At 47.2% G+C, this 18,045-nt stretch overlaps 1 protein-coding gene across 1 annotated transcript in view; it reads right to left on the bottom strand.

Annotated features, from left to right (window-relative positions):
- Window positions 1–11,974: 11,974 nt before the first annotated feature.
- Window positions 11,975–18,045, bottom strand: part of ccdc103 (coiled-coil domain containing 103) — a 29,376-nt gene continuing 23,305 nt past the window's right edge. The window contains exon 4 of the mRNA XM_068013139.1: window positions 11,975–12,816. Within this exon, the coding sequence (XP_067869240.1) occupies window positions 12,355–12,816 (462 nt within the window). The 3' untranslated portion in view covers window positions 11,975–12,354. The remainder of the gene's footprint in view (window positions 12,817–18,045) is intronic.

Here is an 18,045-nt window from a genome sequence, read left to right as displayed (position 1 = left end):
CGTGTTGTGTGGCACTATCACCGTGCTGAATGGGATAGATTTCGAACAGATCTAGCATTGCAAAACTGGGCATCCATGAGGCGCTGTGGGCCATCAGCAGCAGCAGAATTATACTCAACCACAATCTGTAACCTCATGGCCCAGCATATCCCCCACTCTACCACTACCATCAAGCCAGGAGACCAACCCTGGTTCAATGAAGAATGCAGGAGGGCATGCCAGGAGCAGCACCAGGCATACATCAAAATGAGGTGTCAACCTGGTGAAGCTACAACCCAGAACTACTTGCATGCCAAACTGCAGAAGCAGCATGCAATAGACAGAGCTAAACCATCCCATAACCAACGGATTAGATCTAAGCTCTGTAGTCCTGCCACATCCAGCCAAGAATGGTGGTGGACAATTAAACAACTAACTGCAGGAGGTGGCTCCACAAATATCCCCATCCTCAATGATGGGGGAGCCCAGCACATCAGTGCGAAAGATAAGGCTGAAGCATTTGCAACAATCTTCAGCCGGAAGTGCCGAGTTGATGATCCATCTCGGCCTCCTCCTGAAGTCCCCAGCATCACAGATGGCAGACTTCAGCCAATTCGATTCAATCCATGTGATATCAAGAAACGACTGAATGCACTGGATACTGCAAAAGCTATGGGCCCTAACAATATTCCGGCAATAGTACTGAAGACCTGTGCTCCAGAATTTGCCGCGCCCCTAGCCAAGCTGTTCCAGTACAGCTAAATCACTGGCATCGACCCTGCAATGTGGAAAATGGCCCAGGTATGTCCTGTACACAAAAAGCAGGACAAATCCAACCCGGCCAATTACCGCCCCATTAGCCTACTCTTAATCAACAGTAAAGTGATGGAAGGTGTCATCAACAGTGCCATCAAGCGGCACTTGCTTAGCAACAACCTGCTCAGTGACGCTCAGTTTGGGTTCCGCCAAGGCCACTCAGCTCCTGACCTCATTACAGCCTTGGTTCAAACATGGACAAAAGAGCTGAACTCAAGAGGTGTGGTGAGAGTGACTGCCCTTGACATCAAGGCAGCATGTGACCGAGTATGGCATCAAGGAGCCCCAGCAAAACTGAGGTCAATGGGAATCAGGGGGAAAACCCTCCGCTGGCTGGAGTCATACCTAGCACAAAGGAAGATGGTTGTGGTTGTTGGAGGTCAATCATCTGAGCTCCAGGACATCACTGCAGGAGTTCCTCAGGGTAGTGTCCTGGGCCCAACCATCTTCAGCTGCTTCATCAATGACCTTCCTTCAATCATAAGGTCAGAAGTGGGGATGTTCGCTGATGATAGCGCAATGTTCAGCACCATTCGTGACTCCTCAGATACTGAAGCGGTCCGTGTAGAAATGCAGCAAGACCTGGACAATATCCAGGCTTGGGCTGATAAGTGGCAAGTAACATTCGTGCCACACAAGTACCAAGCAATGACCATCTCCAACAAGAGAGAATCTAACCATCTCCCCTTAACATTCAACGGCATTACCATCACTGAATCTCCCACTATCAACATCCTAAGGGCTACCATTGACCAAAAACTGAACTGGAGTAGACATATAAATACCGTGGCTACAAGAGCAGGTCAGAGGCTAGGAATCCTGAGGCGAGTAACTCACCTCCTGACTCCCCAAAGCCTGTCCACCATCTGCAAGGCACAAGTCAGGAGTGTGATGGAATACTCTCCACTTGCCTGGATGGGTGCAGCTCCAACAACACTCAAGAAGCTCGACACCATCCAGGACAAAGCAGCCCGCTTGATTGGCACCCCATCTACAAACATTCACTCCCTCCATCACCGACGCACAGTGGCAGCAGTGTGTACCATCTACAAGATGCACTGCAGCAATGCACCAAGGCTCCATAGACAGCACCTTTCAAACCCGCGACCTCTATCAACTAGAAGGACAAGGGCAGCACATACATGGGAACACCACCACCTGCAAGTTCCCCTCCAAGTCACACACCATCCTGACTTGGAACTATATCGCCGTTCCTTCACTGTCGCTGGGTCAAAATCCTGGAACTCCCTTCCTAACAGCACTGTGGGTGTACCTACCCCACATGGACTGCAGCAATTCAAGAAGGCAGCTCACCACCACCTTCTCAAGGGCAATTAGGGATGGGCAATAAATGCAGGCCTGGCCAGCGACGCCCATATCACATAAATGAATTTAAAAAAAGGACATCACTGCAGGAGTTCCTCAGGGTAGTGTCCTAGGCCCAACCATCTTCAGCTGCTTCATCAATGACCTTCCTTCAATCATAAGGTCAGAAGTGGGGATGTTCGCTGATGATTGCACAATGTTCAACACCATTCACGACTCCTCAGATACTGAAGCAGTCCGTGTAGAAATGCAGCATGTCCTAGACAATATCCAGGCTCGGGCTGATAAGTGGCAAGTAACATTCGTGCCACACAAGTGCCAGGAAATGACCATCTCCAACAAGAGAGAATCTAACCATCTCCCCTTGTCATTCAATGGCATTACCATCGCTGACCACTATCAACGTCCTAGGGGTTACCATTGACCAGAAGCTGAACTGGAGTAGCCATATAAATACCTTGGCTGCAAGAGCAGGTCTAAAGCTAGGAAGCCTTTGGCGAGTAACTCCTGACTCCTCAAAGCCTGTCCACCATCTACAAGGCACGTCAGGAGGGTGATGGAATACTCTCCACTTGCCTGGATGGGTGCAGCTCCAACAACACTCAAGAAGCTCAACACCGTCCAGGACAAAGCAGCCCGTTTGATTGGCACCCCATCCACAAACATTCAGTCCCTCCACCACTGATGCACAGTGGCAGCAGTGTGTACCATCTACAAGATGCACTGCAGCAATGCACCAAGGCTCCTTCGACAGCACCTTCCAAACCCGCGACCTCTACCAACTAGAAGGACAAGGGCAGCAAATGCATGGGAACACCACCACCTGCAAGTTCCCCTCCCAGTCACACACCATCCTGACTTGGAACTATATCGCTGTTCCTTCACTGTCGCTGGGTCAAAATCCTGGAACTCCCTTCCTAACAGCACAGTGGGTGTACCTACCTCACATGGACAGCAGCGATTCAAGAAGGCAGCTCACCAGCACCTTCTCAAGGGCAATAAATGCTAGCCTAGCCAGTGATGCCCACATCCCATGAATGAATTTTAAAAAATCTTTTTTTGTAAGATTGATTGATAAATATTCGTCAGGACACTGAGGAGAAATCCCCTTTTCTTCGAAATAGTGCCATGGGATCTTTTACATACACCCAAGCAGGCTGCTGGTGCCTTGGTTTCAGGTCTTTTCCAAAAGACAGCACCACCAATAGTGCAGTACTCCCGCAGTACTGCACTGGAGTGTCAGCCTTGATTTTTGTGCTCAAGCCCTGGAATGGGCGTAGAACCTAGAATCTTATGACTTAGAGGCAACAGTGGTACCAACTGAGCCACAGCTGACACCATAAGGCAAACTATCTCTCCTCATCCTCTTCCTGACTGCAGCCTTTGACACAGTAGATCACAACATCTCCTCCAAAGTCTCACAACTGTTATCCAGCTGAGTGGGACTGTAATCTCTTGGTTCCAATCTTATCTTTCTAATTGTAGCCAAAAATCCATATCCATAGCTTCTCTTCCCAGTCCCGCACAATTACCTCTGGTGTCTCCCAAGGATCTATCCTTAGAACCTCCTATTTCTCATCTACATGCTGCCCCTCAGTGACATCATTCAAAAACTCAACAGCTGACAATATCCAGCTCTCCCTTGCCACCACCTCTCAACTCCTCCACTGTCTCTAAATTGTCAGACTGCTTATCCAACATCCACTAATGGATGAGCAGAAATTTCCTCCAATTAAATATTGGGAAGCCTAAAGCCCTTGTCCGCAGTCCCTGCCCCAAACTATGCTCCCTCACCACCGATTCTGTTCCTCTCCCTTGGCAACTCTCGAAGGCTGAAACAAACTGTTCGCAACCTTGGTGTCATATTTGACCTGGAGATGAGCTTTTAACCACATATCCATGCCTTCACTAAGACTGCCTGTTTCCACTTTTGTAACATCGTCTCAGTCCCTGCCTCAGCTCTTCTGCTGCTGAAAGCCACATCATGCCTTTATTACCTCTAGACTTGAGTATTCTAATGCACTCTGGCCAGCCTCTCACATTCTACCCTCTGTAAACTTGAGGTCATCCAAACATCTGCTGCTGTGTCCTAACTATTGGCCATTGTAAATTGCCCTTAGTATAGGTAGGTGGTAGGGAATATGGGATTACTGCAGGGTTAGTATAAATGGGTGGTTGTTGGTCGGCACAGACTCGGTGGGCCGAAGGGCCTGTTTCAGTGCTGTATCTCTAAATAAAATAAAATAAAAAAATAAAATAAAACTCACACCAAATGCCGTTCACCCAGCACTCCTCTGTGCTCGCTGACCTACACTGGCTCACGTTAAACAATTCCTCAATTTTAAAATTCTCATCCTTGTTTTCAAATCCCTAAATGGCCTATCTCCTCCCTATCTCTGTAATCTCCTCCAGCCCCATAATTCTCCAAGATATCTTTGCTCTTCTTATACCAGCCTCTTGAGCATTCCCAATTTTAATTGCTCAAAATTGTTGGGCATGCCTTTAGCAGTCCAGGCCCTAAGCTGTGGAATTTCCTTTCTAAACCTCTGTGCCTCTCTACCTCACTTTCCTTCTTTAAGAGGCTCCTTAAAACCTGATGGCTTAAATCCTTAAAAGATGATGGACATGCAGTGAACAGTCCATTTAGTTGGGGTGTCTTCTCTTGGTGCACTTTTGCTGATGGCTGGATGTCATTTTATTTTATAAGCTCCTTGGGACACTTTATTATGTTAAAGTGCTATATAAATACAAGTAGTTGTTGTAAGTGCCACTTCAAAGCACTGTTGACGATATATTCCATCACGTTTCTGATAATTGAGGTTCAGCTGATGGGGCAGTAATTGGCTGGATTGGATTTGTCCTGCTTTTAGTGGACAGGACATACCTAGGCAATTTTTCATCTTGTCTGGTAGATGCCAGCGTTGCAGCTGTTCTGGAAAAGCTTGGCTAGAGACGTGGTTGGTTCTGGAGCAGAAGTCTTCAGCACCACAGCCGGGATGTTGTCGGGTTCACTGTCTTTTCTTTATCCATTGCATTCAGCTGTTTCTTGATGTCAGGTGGAGTTAATCAAATTGGCTGAAGACTGCTTCTGTGATGGTGAGGACATTAGTTGCAGGCTGAGATGGATCATCCACTCAGCACTTCTGGCTGAAGGTGGTTGCAAATGCTTCAGCTGGGCTCCACTATCATCGAGGATGGAGATGGTCATGAAGCCTCCTCTTCCCATTAGTTGTTTAATTGTCTACCAAGATTCACAACTGCAGAGCTTTGATCTGATCTGTTGGTTGTGGGATCGCTTAGCTCTGCTTATAGAGGGCTGCTTCTGCTGTTTAACATGCATGTAGTTCTGTGTTGTAGCTTCACCAGGTTGGCACTTCATTTTTAGGTATGTCTGGTGCTGCTCCTGGCTACCTCAGGAAGTGTGTGATAATCATTATAACGATTGGGACAAGTAGTGCTTTAACTAGGATGGGTTTGGTTAATAAATATACTGATGGAAGATATTGGGAGGCAGAGAGAGAGAATACTGTGTCAACCCACTCTTGGCAGAGAAGATCCATTATGGCTTGGATGGCAGGTGGAGATGCTGCTGTAATGCATGGAACAGATTAGATATAGAAAATTAATATTATGATCAAGGGAAAATTAACTGATGTTTAGTATGAACAATTAATAGTGGGGTTGTCAAATCATAAGTGAGGAATCAGAAAGGAATTTGTAAGAAACCCTAGTTATGTATATGTAGGATTAGGGGTTGGTTTAATCTCGTATGATTAAAGATTATGGTTTTGTTTCACTTACAGATAGCTTGTAGATTTGTACTGGAGCTAGTAAATACTAAAATGGTTAAAGTTGTTCATTCTCAGAATGTTTTAGGGTTTGACAGGTCAGGGTACAATTTTAGCTGATGCTATGGGTTTAATTGCTTGTTGAAACACAGTATATTAGATTTGGCACTTATATTCATGGTCATGTAAGAGAAACGTTAGTCAAGGCATTGAGATAAGGAATGAAGCAATTGTCAGCAGGCTGAAAAACAAGTGGCATCTGTTAGATGCAAAGAAATACGTCTGTTCTAATAGTCTTGTTGCAATAACATGTCATGCCATGATCAATTATCAATGACAGTGTTTCATGAGAAGCACACTAGAAGATCTTGAACTTTAACAATTTGTAGAGATCAGAACTGGAAAAGAACAACAACAAAGGCCCTACCCATAGAAAGTAAACACAGTTGTACTGTTTTATTTCTCTGTCTGTCTACTGTTTAAAGATATTGGGCTGAATTTAGTGTTCCTGTCGTGGATCCTGGCGGCAGACCCGGAAGCGGGTGCCGTTGCCGCTCATCATTTGTGCGGCCGACCTACCACAATATCATGGCGGCCGGCCCATTTGAATGCAGAAGGCTCTGGGATGGTCCTAACTGAAGGATGGAGGCAGGCAGCGAGACGCCGATGGCATTGTCAATGGAGACAAAAGCAGGTGCTGGCGTCAGATTTAAAGCGCTGCCAGCCCTGCTTATACTGCTGCTTCACTGACTGACTTTGCTGCTGCTTTACCTAAATGCTGCCTTGCCTTTGCTGCTGCTGTACTGCTGATCCACCCCTCTCCCCACCCAGGAGTCCCTCTGCTGCTGTGCTCCTGATCAAGACCTCAAAAGGCCAGGAGTTCTCTGGAAACCAAAAGGGACCATGTTGGGCACAAGACACCGAGTGGCCCCATGGCTCAGTGATGCCTCCTTGGAGATTCTCCTCCAAGCAGCAAGGGAAAGGCAGGAGGTCCTCTTTCCAAGGGATGGCAAGAAAAGGTCCTCCCAAACAAGCCTGGAGAGGAGGTCAGCAACAGTGGGGTCACCCAAAACAACTGGGTCCAATGCAGGAAGAGAGTCAATTACCTACTTTGTTCTGCCATGGTGAGTGCTCCAAACCTCTCTCCTCTTTGGGGCTTATATGTGGCTACACAGGAGGCAGCACAACATGGGGAGGGCGTTACCATAAAGGTGATGGCAAGGCGAGTAAGCATCACCACATTGTGGCAGATTCTTTCACAAACTCAGCCCAATGACGTCCCCTGAGAGCCACATAGGAAGCAGACATGTAGGAAACCCCATCAGGGGACAAGAGGCACCACTAGCAGAACTGTTTTCTTGCTCTTCCTGCAAAGTCTTACAATGTCCTTCTTTCCACGCAGGACAAATAGCCTTGTAACACCAGGGAGACCTCGCAACTGGTGGAGGAATAGCCGATATCCGGCCTCTTTCCATGGCTGAGGAGGAGCCACTGGAGCTAGCAGGGGCCCAGGGTAGCCACAATAACAGATGGTGAGACTGGAGTCTCTGCATAAGAGAGTGAGGATTGTCGTCATTCGACATACACCACACTTCTGGAGATCCACATCAGGCATGGTTGACATGGCAAAACATGCACAGCTTAACCTACAGCTGTTTGTGTTCTTTCATGCAGGTCATCGTCCACAGGAGGCTCCAGCTGAAGGGGGTCAGCAGTCAACCTCGGAGGAGGATCAGTAATCAGAGGATGGACTGTCACATGACTCTCCTGCACCTTCCACCAGCGCAGATACTTTCACCTCAATGGATTTGCACTCAGCCTTAGAATTAGGGTCACAAGATGGTGAGAGCATCACACACACGCCTGAGCAGTTGCCTGAGGCTATGAAAGCCGAGGCTACTGACAGTTGGAGGTTGGATGGCCAGGCCCATTCTGCGCCCCAGGTTGATGATCAGCCTCTGGTGTTGGCAGCACAGGGCATGCTGGAGTTGCAGAGAGAGGTAAGGCAACGTCTGGTGGAGCTACAGGTGTGTGCTCGCTCCCCCGGAAGCAGCTATGACAACTACATATTTTGACAGTTCCAGGTGCCTCACCTTTGCTGGCCCCCTGCTCACCTTCAGGGATGGATTCTCAGGGACAAGTCTACCAATTGATGACTTGGATACTGACACCTGTGAGGAACTCTCACAATGTAGCAGAGAAGTAGTACAACACTTGCCATGGCTCCACCTGAGAGACCATCTGCTGCTATAGATGAGATTCCGGTGACTGGATCGATCCTGTGGAGCCCTGCAGTATGCCCCAGTGAGGGTATTGTGTATCATGATGGTCTGCTGTGCTCTGCCCAATCTAGCCCTGCAGAGGGGGAAGGCCTTGCCTGAAGAGGACATGATTGATTGCCACTCCTCGACCCATGGGGAGGAAGTGGAGGAGGCTAATGAGCAGCCATTACTGGATCTTGAACGCCTTGCACTGGAGGCCAGGCACATTGAGCGACGGGCCAAGGAGGCAAGTGATAGTCTCATACTTACCCGCTTCCAGCCACCATGATGGCCTCTCAGAGTGAAAGCAATAAAGTCTCTATGCCTATAATCAATGACTTCAAGAGGAAGTTTGATAGCCACCTGAGAGAAATAGACTTGGAGGGCTATGGGCAAAACTGGGGAGTGGAACTGATGGCATAGCTCCATGGAGAACCAGCATGGACTTGATGGGCTGAGTGGCCTCCTTCGGTACCATAAATGACTGACTTAAGCATTCTGTCTGTTGCCTCCTTTCTATTTGGGTTCCGTGCCTAGTGCCCAGCCTAACCATGAGCTCTGGCCTAGGTAAGACGCTCACCAAAGGAGGGCTGTGCCGACACTGACAGACCACTAAGGGAGAAGGATGCAGACAGTATCTCACAATTAAGGCATGAAAGAATAAGCATTTCCACAATGAATGTTAACTTCAAAACAAAAAAACTTTATAACATGAAAAAAATGGCAAATGTCAAACACTCGTGAAATCTCAAATGTGTCTAGGTGGTTATCTTCATATGTTTTTCCGTGCATCTTCGAGGTGTGACCCCTGTGATAGCAGCTGGGCAGGAGGCAGGCTGCCCCTTGGCCTGTGATGACATCAGCAGGCGTCCTCTGGCTGCCCGAGCCTGGACGGCCTACCTGTCTGAGGGTTTCCTGCACAGGTGCAGGACTCTCCTCAGGTTTTGTGGCTACTGGAGCTGGTGTCACTGGCAGAGGGGCTGAGCAACCACTATTCACACTCAGAGTGCCCTGAGGAGACCGCCCCCCACCCCCCCCCCCCCAGCTGTGGAGGTTTGCCTCACCTCCTCCCTTTCAATGCTCACTTGAACCTCCCTGCTGACCAGAGAAGGACAAGGACCTGGAGAAGACACCAGGCGCCTCATCCTTTTCTCGCCTTGCCACTGCTGCGTTGAGCTCATGGCCAGGGCGATGGTGTGCAGGTCTGCCGCATCTGTGGGATCTGGCTCTCCAGGAGTGTAGTCAACCTCTCGATGAGTGCATGGCTTTCTCCAAACAGCTGAGACATTGCAGATCTCATGGCATGGATGGACTCCTCCATCATCCACTCATGGCTGCGCATGGCCTCTCGTATCTCTGCCAGATGTTGCCTTACCTCTCTCCGCAACTCAAACAAGCCCTATGCTGTCGACAGCAGAGGCTCGTCATCAGCCTGGGGCCTAGCATGAGCCTGGTTACCCACAAACCTCTGAATGTCAGAGACCTCACTTGTCACATTCTCAGTCAGCTCCTCGGGTGCTTGTATAGTGCTCTCACCAGTTCATGACACTGATTCTACAGCCAAGCAGAAACCCACTGAGGTGAAAGTACCTGCGCTGGTGGAAGGTGAAGAGTCATGTGATGGTGTGTCCTCTGACTGCTCCTCCTCAGGGGTTGACTGCTGCCCCCTTCTGCCAACCTAAATGAGACAACACAGATCTCGTCATGATATCCATGTGTGATCTCCAGAAGTTGTGTTGGATGACAATTGAAGGCAATCCTCACTTTCTTGTGTGGAGACACCAATCTGACCATCCACTATTGAGCAGCCCCCTGGACTCACATTAGCTCAAGTGCCTCCTCCTCAGCTGTGGCAAGAGGCCAGATACCAGCTAGTCCTCTACCAGTCCGCAAGGTCTCCCTGGCGTCATGGGTCCATTTGTCTGCAAGTGGAAAGAGGGTCACAGTAAGACTTTGCAAGAAGAGCAAGAAAAATGTTGATAGTGGCAGCCTTTCATCCTCTTCTGAGGTTTCCTACATTGCTCCTCCCCACATCGGCTCTCCAGGGACATCATTGGGCTGAGTTGTGAAAGAAGGTGGCCTGTGGTCGAGATGCATCAATGTATCTGCCAGGATATCATGATGCCTACTTCCCCTCGCCATCGCCTTTATGGTGACTCCTCCCCATGTCGCGCTGACATCCTCAAAGTCACATGCAAGCCCCAAATAGGAGAGAGGTATGGAGCACTCACCTTGGCAGAACATAGTAGGTCATTGACTCTCTTCCTGCACTGAACCCAGTTGCGTTGGGTGACCCCACGGCTGCTGGCCTCCTCTGCAATCTCCATCCAGGTGTGCTTGGTCAGGTAGGAGGATCTCTTCTTGCCATCCTTTGGAAAGGGACCTCCTACCTTTTCCCTTGCATCCTGGAGGGGAATCTCCAGTGAGGCATTGCTGAACCTCGAAGCCACCTTGTGTCTTGTGCCTGACATGGTCCCTCTTGGCTTCCAGAGAGCACCTGGCCTTTTTTTAAATCCTTTCATGGGATGTGGGCATCATTGGCAAGGCCAGCATTTGTTGCCCATCCCTAACTGCCATTGACAACTGAGTGACTTGCTAGGCCATTTTAGAGGGCAGTTAAGAGTCAATCACATTGCTGTAGGTCTGGAGTTACATTCAGGACGGCAGATTTCCTTCCCTAAAGCACATTAGTGAACCATATGGATTTTCATGATATTTGATAGTTTCATGGCACCATTACTGAGACCAGTTTTTTGAGGTCTTGGTCAGCAGCACAGCAGAAGGACTCCAGCCATTGGGGGGAGGGGTCAGCAGCACAGCAGCAGAGGGATTCCAGGCAGAGGGGAGTCAGCAGCACAGCAGCAGAGCAGCAGAGGGACTCCAGCAGAGTTTGGGGGTCAGCAGCAAAGTCAGTCAGTGAAGCAGCAGGGCTGGCAGCTCTTTAAAGATGGCGGCAGCACCTGCGTTGTCTCCGCTGCCAATGCCATTGACATCTTGTCGCCTGCCATCTCGTGTTTTTGGATGGGCCCTGTGCCTCCATTATGATAATTGGCTGCCCGCCGCAAGATCAAGGTGGGTCGGCCGCACACGTGACCCCACTTCCAGGTCCGCTGCCGAGACTGGCGACAGGTTGACTAAATGCGTGCTCACAGGGCTGAAATGAAGGGCGAAATGTATTGCGATAAGCCAGCAGCTTCATCCAATTAAGGCACAAAGAATTTTAGAAACCGTGGATTAAGAGAAATGGAAATCCTGGTAAATATTTTTGCCTGAAGTAGTCCCTGAATATGTACGGGTGAAAGTCAGCATTTCATTCTTTTAAGATGTCAATTTTTTAAACCTCAGCGGAGCCCGAGCCCAGGCTCTGTGCTCCTGAGCCACAGCGGTAATGTCACTGCCAGGAAGGAGCCCCACAAGCAGAGCCGCTCCACTGGTTGCAACGGAAACCTTGCCTTCTTCTGGCCTGCGAGGCAATCCAGATCTACCCAACCCCAAGAAAACACATGACTGTCGAGGTGTGTCACTGCTAATCATTCTCAACATATGCAGTCCCCACCATGTGTACCAGGCATGTTAATGCAAACACAACTGCCCGCTATACTCTATACCTGGTATAAAGGCATAGTGTTAAAAATTAAAATTCAGTTAAATTTCAATTATCAGAGATAGAATGGTTAACATTTTCAGTGCAGCCTGTGATAGAGAGAGCTGAAACATCAATAAAAACAAAGAAGCCGCAAACACCAGCAGAACCACTGGTGCCTGAATGAGAACAGACGGGCTCATGGTTCAGATGCATCTGGACATTACTAACTTTATTACAAACAGCAATGATTCAACAAGCGATTTAATCTGTTTCAATTGAGCTGATGGACTGTAGGCACAAATTCAACAGGTAGAGTTCTCTCTCTCTCTCTCTCTCTTTGCTTTAGTCAGTCCACCCAAAATAAACAGAGGCCTTAAGGCACTGTAACCAGCAACTTTGAAATTAATGTTAACACAAATGGATAATGGTTATCACATTTTGGCTGATATAAGCGACTACCCGATATAAAATGTGAGTTTTAAGTGATGGGAATTGTATTACTTTGAATGGACCAAAAATACATTTTACCCTGTCTGAAGTGCAGGGAGAATCACAACAGTGTGAAAGCGGGAAGTCTTTTAGAGCTGCAAAGGCTGGACTAGCTCAACTTGTAAGCTTCCATTAATTGCTGTAGCAATGTTGCATTTACTGTCTCCTCTGCAGCTCGATCCTGTTTTGCAGTTTCCTGTACAGCTTCCAGCTCTACCTCATTGCCCAGCTGCAGAGAGCCACTCAGCTCCTGCTGCAGCATTTGAAATAACCTCAAGCCTTTCTCTCTCTCTCTGCTGCTCAGGAAATCTACATTCAGGTCAAACCGTTGGGTTTGGGAAAGATGCAGCAGGATCCGGTAAACTGCCTGGCCGTCTGTCAGTTGGAAATGATCGCAAAGGATGCCGAGGAATTCACCAAGAAATCCAAATCCAATTTCAGCACGGAAGATGTTCCCCAAACACTGGCCACCTAGCTTGAGAAGGAAGTCATATTTCTCTGGTTCAGTAATGTAGTATCTTCTCCAATCACGGCTAAACTCAGCTGCTGTCTTCGGCTGGGAATTCGGGTGCTATAGTTTGGGAAGACATAACGTGATACTGGTTTCAGCCTAAATCAACAGCAGTAACGTGACAGTGTTTCCAAATGTTGTTTCAATAGCACTAGTGCTTTAGTGATACGAGTTGGGCAGACTCAACCCAGTTCCGAGAAGATGTGTGCCCATAGCAGAAAACATTTGGCGCAGTGGTTAGCACTGCAGCCTCACAGCTCCAGGGACCCGGGTTCGATTCTGGGTACTGCCTGTGTGGAGTTTGCAAGTTCTCCCTGTCTGCGTGGGTTTTCTCCGGGTGCTCCGGTTTCCTCCCACAAGCCAAAAGAGACTTGCAGGTTGGTAGGTAAATTGGCCATTATAAATTGTCACTAGTATAGGTAGGTGGTAGGGAAATATAGGGACAGGTGGGGATGTTTGGTAGGAATATGGGATTAGTGTAGGATTAGTATAAATGGATGGTTGATGGTCGGCACAGACTCGGTGGGCCAAAGGGCCTGTTTCAGTGCTGTATCTCTAATCTAAAATTACTGTGATTCAGCACTAATTTGGCAATCTCACTAATAGGGGCCATATGATGGCTAGCGTCAGAAGTGCCAAACTCCGAGGTTGGGGCTGAAGCACACTGTTGGGGCAATGTAGAGGGAACTCTACTCTGCAAATAATCATGCCAGATCTTGCTTATGAGTATCTGAAAGTGTTGCATTGATCAGCGCAAAAGCACTTACTTTGATGGGCACAAAATTTACTAAAAACATCGACTGTTCGAACTGGGGGAAATAGGTGGGAGGGTTTTCTGAGCCCAACCATGTAGGGGGGAACTAACCTGCACACAGCAGTTTGATACGATTGTTGCAGTAATTCAGCTCTTTCTTACCAGGATTCATAGTAAAGCCTGACTACCCGACCCAAACCCGGTTACGTGTTGGGCTCGGGCCGGGTTGGGTCTATATCCTCTGTCCAGCATTTGGGCTCAGGTCGGGTCTAAATTCTCTGTCCAACATTTTGGCTTGGGTCATGTTGGGCTGGACTGTGCTGTTTTGTTTTGTGTTGTTTTCTTTTTAATGTACGATTTTTTTTTATTTTTCAATAATATGTTTGCTATTTTCGGGCATGGGATGAAAAAAAGTTAAAGAACTCGGGCCCGGGTCGGGTTCAGGTTGGCTGTTGTCGGGTCGGGTTTTAATTTTTTACCCAAACCAGGCTTTAATTCAAAGATCACCTTTTCCATGTATCTCAATGCTGCCCTGTTAGGAGGCACTAGAGGGCAGTAAAGGTACAGTCTTCCCTTCCTGCGAGAAGAATCCTGGTTCCTTTCTCACATGGCAGAACTTGGGGAAGCATTGCATGAGTAACCATGGGAACGTAACTGCATTTTACCCACTCCATTGGAGTTAGTATCTGAGTACCGATACACCGCAATTCGAGTTACAAGATTAACGTTATACACCAAAACACTCCTCCAAGCTGTATCCCTCAACATCAGAGTTCACCCAATTAAAAGCCTTCAATCTCACATTACTGTTACAAACATTGCAAATGTTTTGATGAAAGCTTATAATCAGAGGACATCTGCAGATACTCAATGGCCAATTTTTATGAAATTGTAAAAGGTCATGAACTGTAGCTTCTGACCTTTTACACAGCACTCTACATTGTGTCGACATTAAATACTGGGGGTTGTCAAACAGATCCCCATCTGCCAAGAATGAGGCATATTAATTTTGTCATATGAACATTGATTTTAAACTGTTGCTGGAGTGAAGAAAGGACTTGTTAAAAAAAAATCACCAGGCACTTGGCTGGAAGGATATTCGCATACTAACAGACAGTGCTTGTGAAGACAAAGGACTATTCCCTGGTCCACTTAACCCACAATGGACTTTGATCAACAGACATTGAAGGTGAGGCAGCTCACATTCCAGGATGACTGGTAAGATGGCAGAATCCACAAACAGAAGTGGCCAAACCAGCTAGTCACATGACAAACCTGCTGGGCAACCTGGTGGTTTTTTGAATTGTGCCACAGAGAAAGACTCAGAAGGCAGTGTGCAACTGAAGCTGAAACAAGCAAGTCTCTCGCCTGGCTGTCTCTCTCTCTCTCTCGCTTTCTCCCAAGCCACCGGACCCACGGAAGACACATAAACCTCAAGAGGGAAAAGACTCCTACATCGAAACAAGTTGAAATGTGAACTGGGCCCCAATGAATTGCAAGATTTACCTGCAGCCAAAGACTCCACATTGAACTTAAAGGACTGCAACTACCAGATATTGCCTCAAACCTTTCCCTTTTATTTCTTCTACTTTTTCTGTCTCTATCTGCGTGTGTGTTTATCACGTATGCATGCTAGCGTGATCGCGTCGCATATTCATGGTCGTTAACAGGATTAGAGTTTAAGATTAATAAACTTCTATCTTTCTTGTTTAAATCTAAGGAAACCTGTTTGATTTCTTTGCCTTACAATTGGAGCAGTGAACAAGGATTCACTAAAGGAGGAGCTAAAAACATGGTGATTTTAAAATTAAACCCTGTTACGGTTAATTATAGTTAAACCAGGCAAAGGCTGAGAGGGAACACCTAGAACCCTCTCACCTGGTCGTAAGAGGGTCAATATTCTCAGAGACTCTCTGACTCTGTCTTGGAAGTTCAGCACTTCTGCCAATGCTTGGCTTTGAAACAGCAAAGCACCGATGAAATTCAAAATTAGTAAAAGAAACTAAATTGAAAGGGAAATTAAATGTATACATGAAAATGGAAAATTGAAGTGGCAAAGGGAACAGAGGGAACAAAATTATGGTAAGTTATAATGAAAGAATGGACAAAAATTTGGTAATTGGGAGGGGACCGTGTAGTGGATAGTAACTTTGCAGAAAAGGCAAAACCAGAACTCCACTTAAATTAAACAGGCAATAGGACAAGCGGGCACAGGGTCAAAGTATCAAAGGGTAAACTTAGGCCCGATATCAGGACGTGCTTCACATGTGGAATGGATGAGGTAGGGCAATGGAGGGGAGAACCCTGGAATTATTGAAGAAACAGTCACATGCTGCAAGAGAACTACAACCTTTTCTGGATTTTGAGTTATGATGCTGAATGGCCTTCCTCATCTTTCTCGTGAATGAGATGAAAATGGTCAGGAACGGGATTTGAAAAGAAAGAGTGGGGCTGGGTAATGATACAGATTTAACCAGGTGAGCTCTGATGTTGAGGGAAACAGCTGGGAGGAAGGGGGGAAGGGAGAGCAGGATAATTACAAAAGGTAATTTAGAAAGGGCAGTAGTGCTCCCTAAAAGGCTCTTAATGATGTTACAGTATTAGAGACCTTGCAAATGTCATAAATGAAGTGACAGGACACTGGTTAGTGCAAACTACTCCCTACAGGGAACTTTTGTACAATACTGTATTAACAACACAGCGACAGGCCATTGAATCAATAGGTCCAAGCCAGTGTTAATGTGCTACACCAACTTCCTCCCACCTGACTTCATCTTAACCAATCCACATAACCCTCTATTCCTTGTTTCCTCGTGCTTATCTAACTTCCCCTTCAATGTAACTAAGCTATTTGCCTCAACTACACCTTGTGGTAGTGTGTTCTACATTCTAATTACTCCCTGAGCAAAGAAGTTGCTCCTAAATTCCCTATTGGATTTATTAATGACTATCTTATATTTCTGGTCCCTATAGACAGTCTTCTCTGCACAGGAAGATGAGAGAAAGTAAATACAAGCCAGTTACCCGCAGCTTGCTTTGCACTGCCAAGCCACAGACCCTCACCTGCCCTTGCACACACAGGCCAGTTACTCTCTATTGCTCTTGCCAGTTATTAGCTGCCTTTGCACATTCAGGCCACTCACTCTGGCCTTTCCTTGCACACTTCTTCGTACCTGCCTGGGGTAGCAGCTTCCCCACTTGCTAGAGTGCCAGTGTATAACACTGGAGAGTTTAATGAGGGGAAAAATTCCACAGGAAATATAATTTGAGGAGAATTTTAGTTGTTAAACTTAAAACCAATTGGAGTTTATATGATGAAAAATATAAGACTGCAGTGAGATACCCAGCTCTCCCAATTTGGTACTGAGTTGTGCAGATCAGACATCACCTGTTGGCGAGACAATTGACGAAGAAGGAGAAAATCTGCCCAAGTTTCCTGACTCCTGATCATTAGTTGGGGACTCCTGCTCAAAGTTTGCATGTACAGGACAAGGTCAAGTTTACGATGATGCTCCCAAAATCAAACAGCCAACCCGGTTTGAGGTGAGCGAAAGAAGTAGGAAAAGGAGCAGGCCATTCAGCCCCTTGAGCCTGTTCTGCCATTCAATTAGAATTAGAACATTACAGCGCAGTACAGGCCCTTCGGCCCTCGATGTTGCGCCGACCTGTGAAACCATCTGACCTACACTATTCCATTTTCATCCATATGTCTATCCAATGACCACTTAAATGCCCTTAAAGTTGGCGAGTCTACTACTGTTGCAGGCAGGGCGTTCCAGGCCCCTACTACTCTCTGAGTAAAGAAACTACCTCTAACATCTGTCCTATATCTATCACCCCTCAACTTGAAGCTATGTCCCCTCGTGTTTGCCATCACCATCCGAGGAAAAAGACTCTCACTATCCACCCTATCTAACCCTCTGATTATCTTATATGTCTCTATTAAGTCAGCTCTCCTCCTTCTCTCCAACGAAAACAACCTCAAGTCCCTCAGCCTTTCCTCGTAAGACCTTCCCTCCATACCAGGCAACATGCTAGTAAATCTCCTCTGCACCCTTTCCAAAGCTTCCACATCCTTCCTATAATGCGGTGACCAGAACTGCACGCAATACTCCAGGTGCGGTCTCACCAGAGTTTTGTACAGCTGCAGCATGACCTCGTGGCTCCGAAACTCGATCCCCCTACTAATAAAAGCTAACACACCATATGCCTTCTTAACAGCCCTATTAACCTGGGTAGCAACTTTCAGGGATTTATGTACCTGGACACCAAGATCTCTCTGTTCATCTACACTACCAAGAATCTTCCCATTAGCCCAGTACTCTGCATTCCTGTTACTCCTTCCAAAGTGAATCACCTCACACTTTTCTGCATTAAACTCCATTTGCCATCTCTCAGCCCAGCTCTGCAGCCTGTCCATGTCCCTCTGTACCCGACAACATCCTTCGGCACTATCCACAACTCCACCGACCTTCGTGTCATCCGCAAATTTACTAACCCACCCTTCTACACCCTCTTCCAGGTCATTTATAAAA

Source organism: Heterodontus francisci, chromosome 33 (assembly GCF_036365525.1).
Source record: "Heterodontus francisci isolate sHetFra1 chromosome 33, sHetFra1.hap1, whole genome shotgun sequence".
Taxonomy (NCBI): domain Eukaryota; kingdom Metazoa; phylum Chordata; class Chondrichthyes; order Heterodontiformes; family Heterodontidae; genus Heterodontus; species Heterodontus francisci.
The sequence above is the reverse complement of the archived record's forward strand: the minus strand, read 5'-3'. Positions and strand labels throughout refer to the sequence as shown.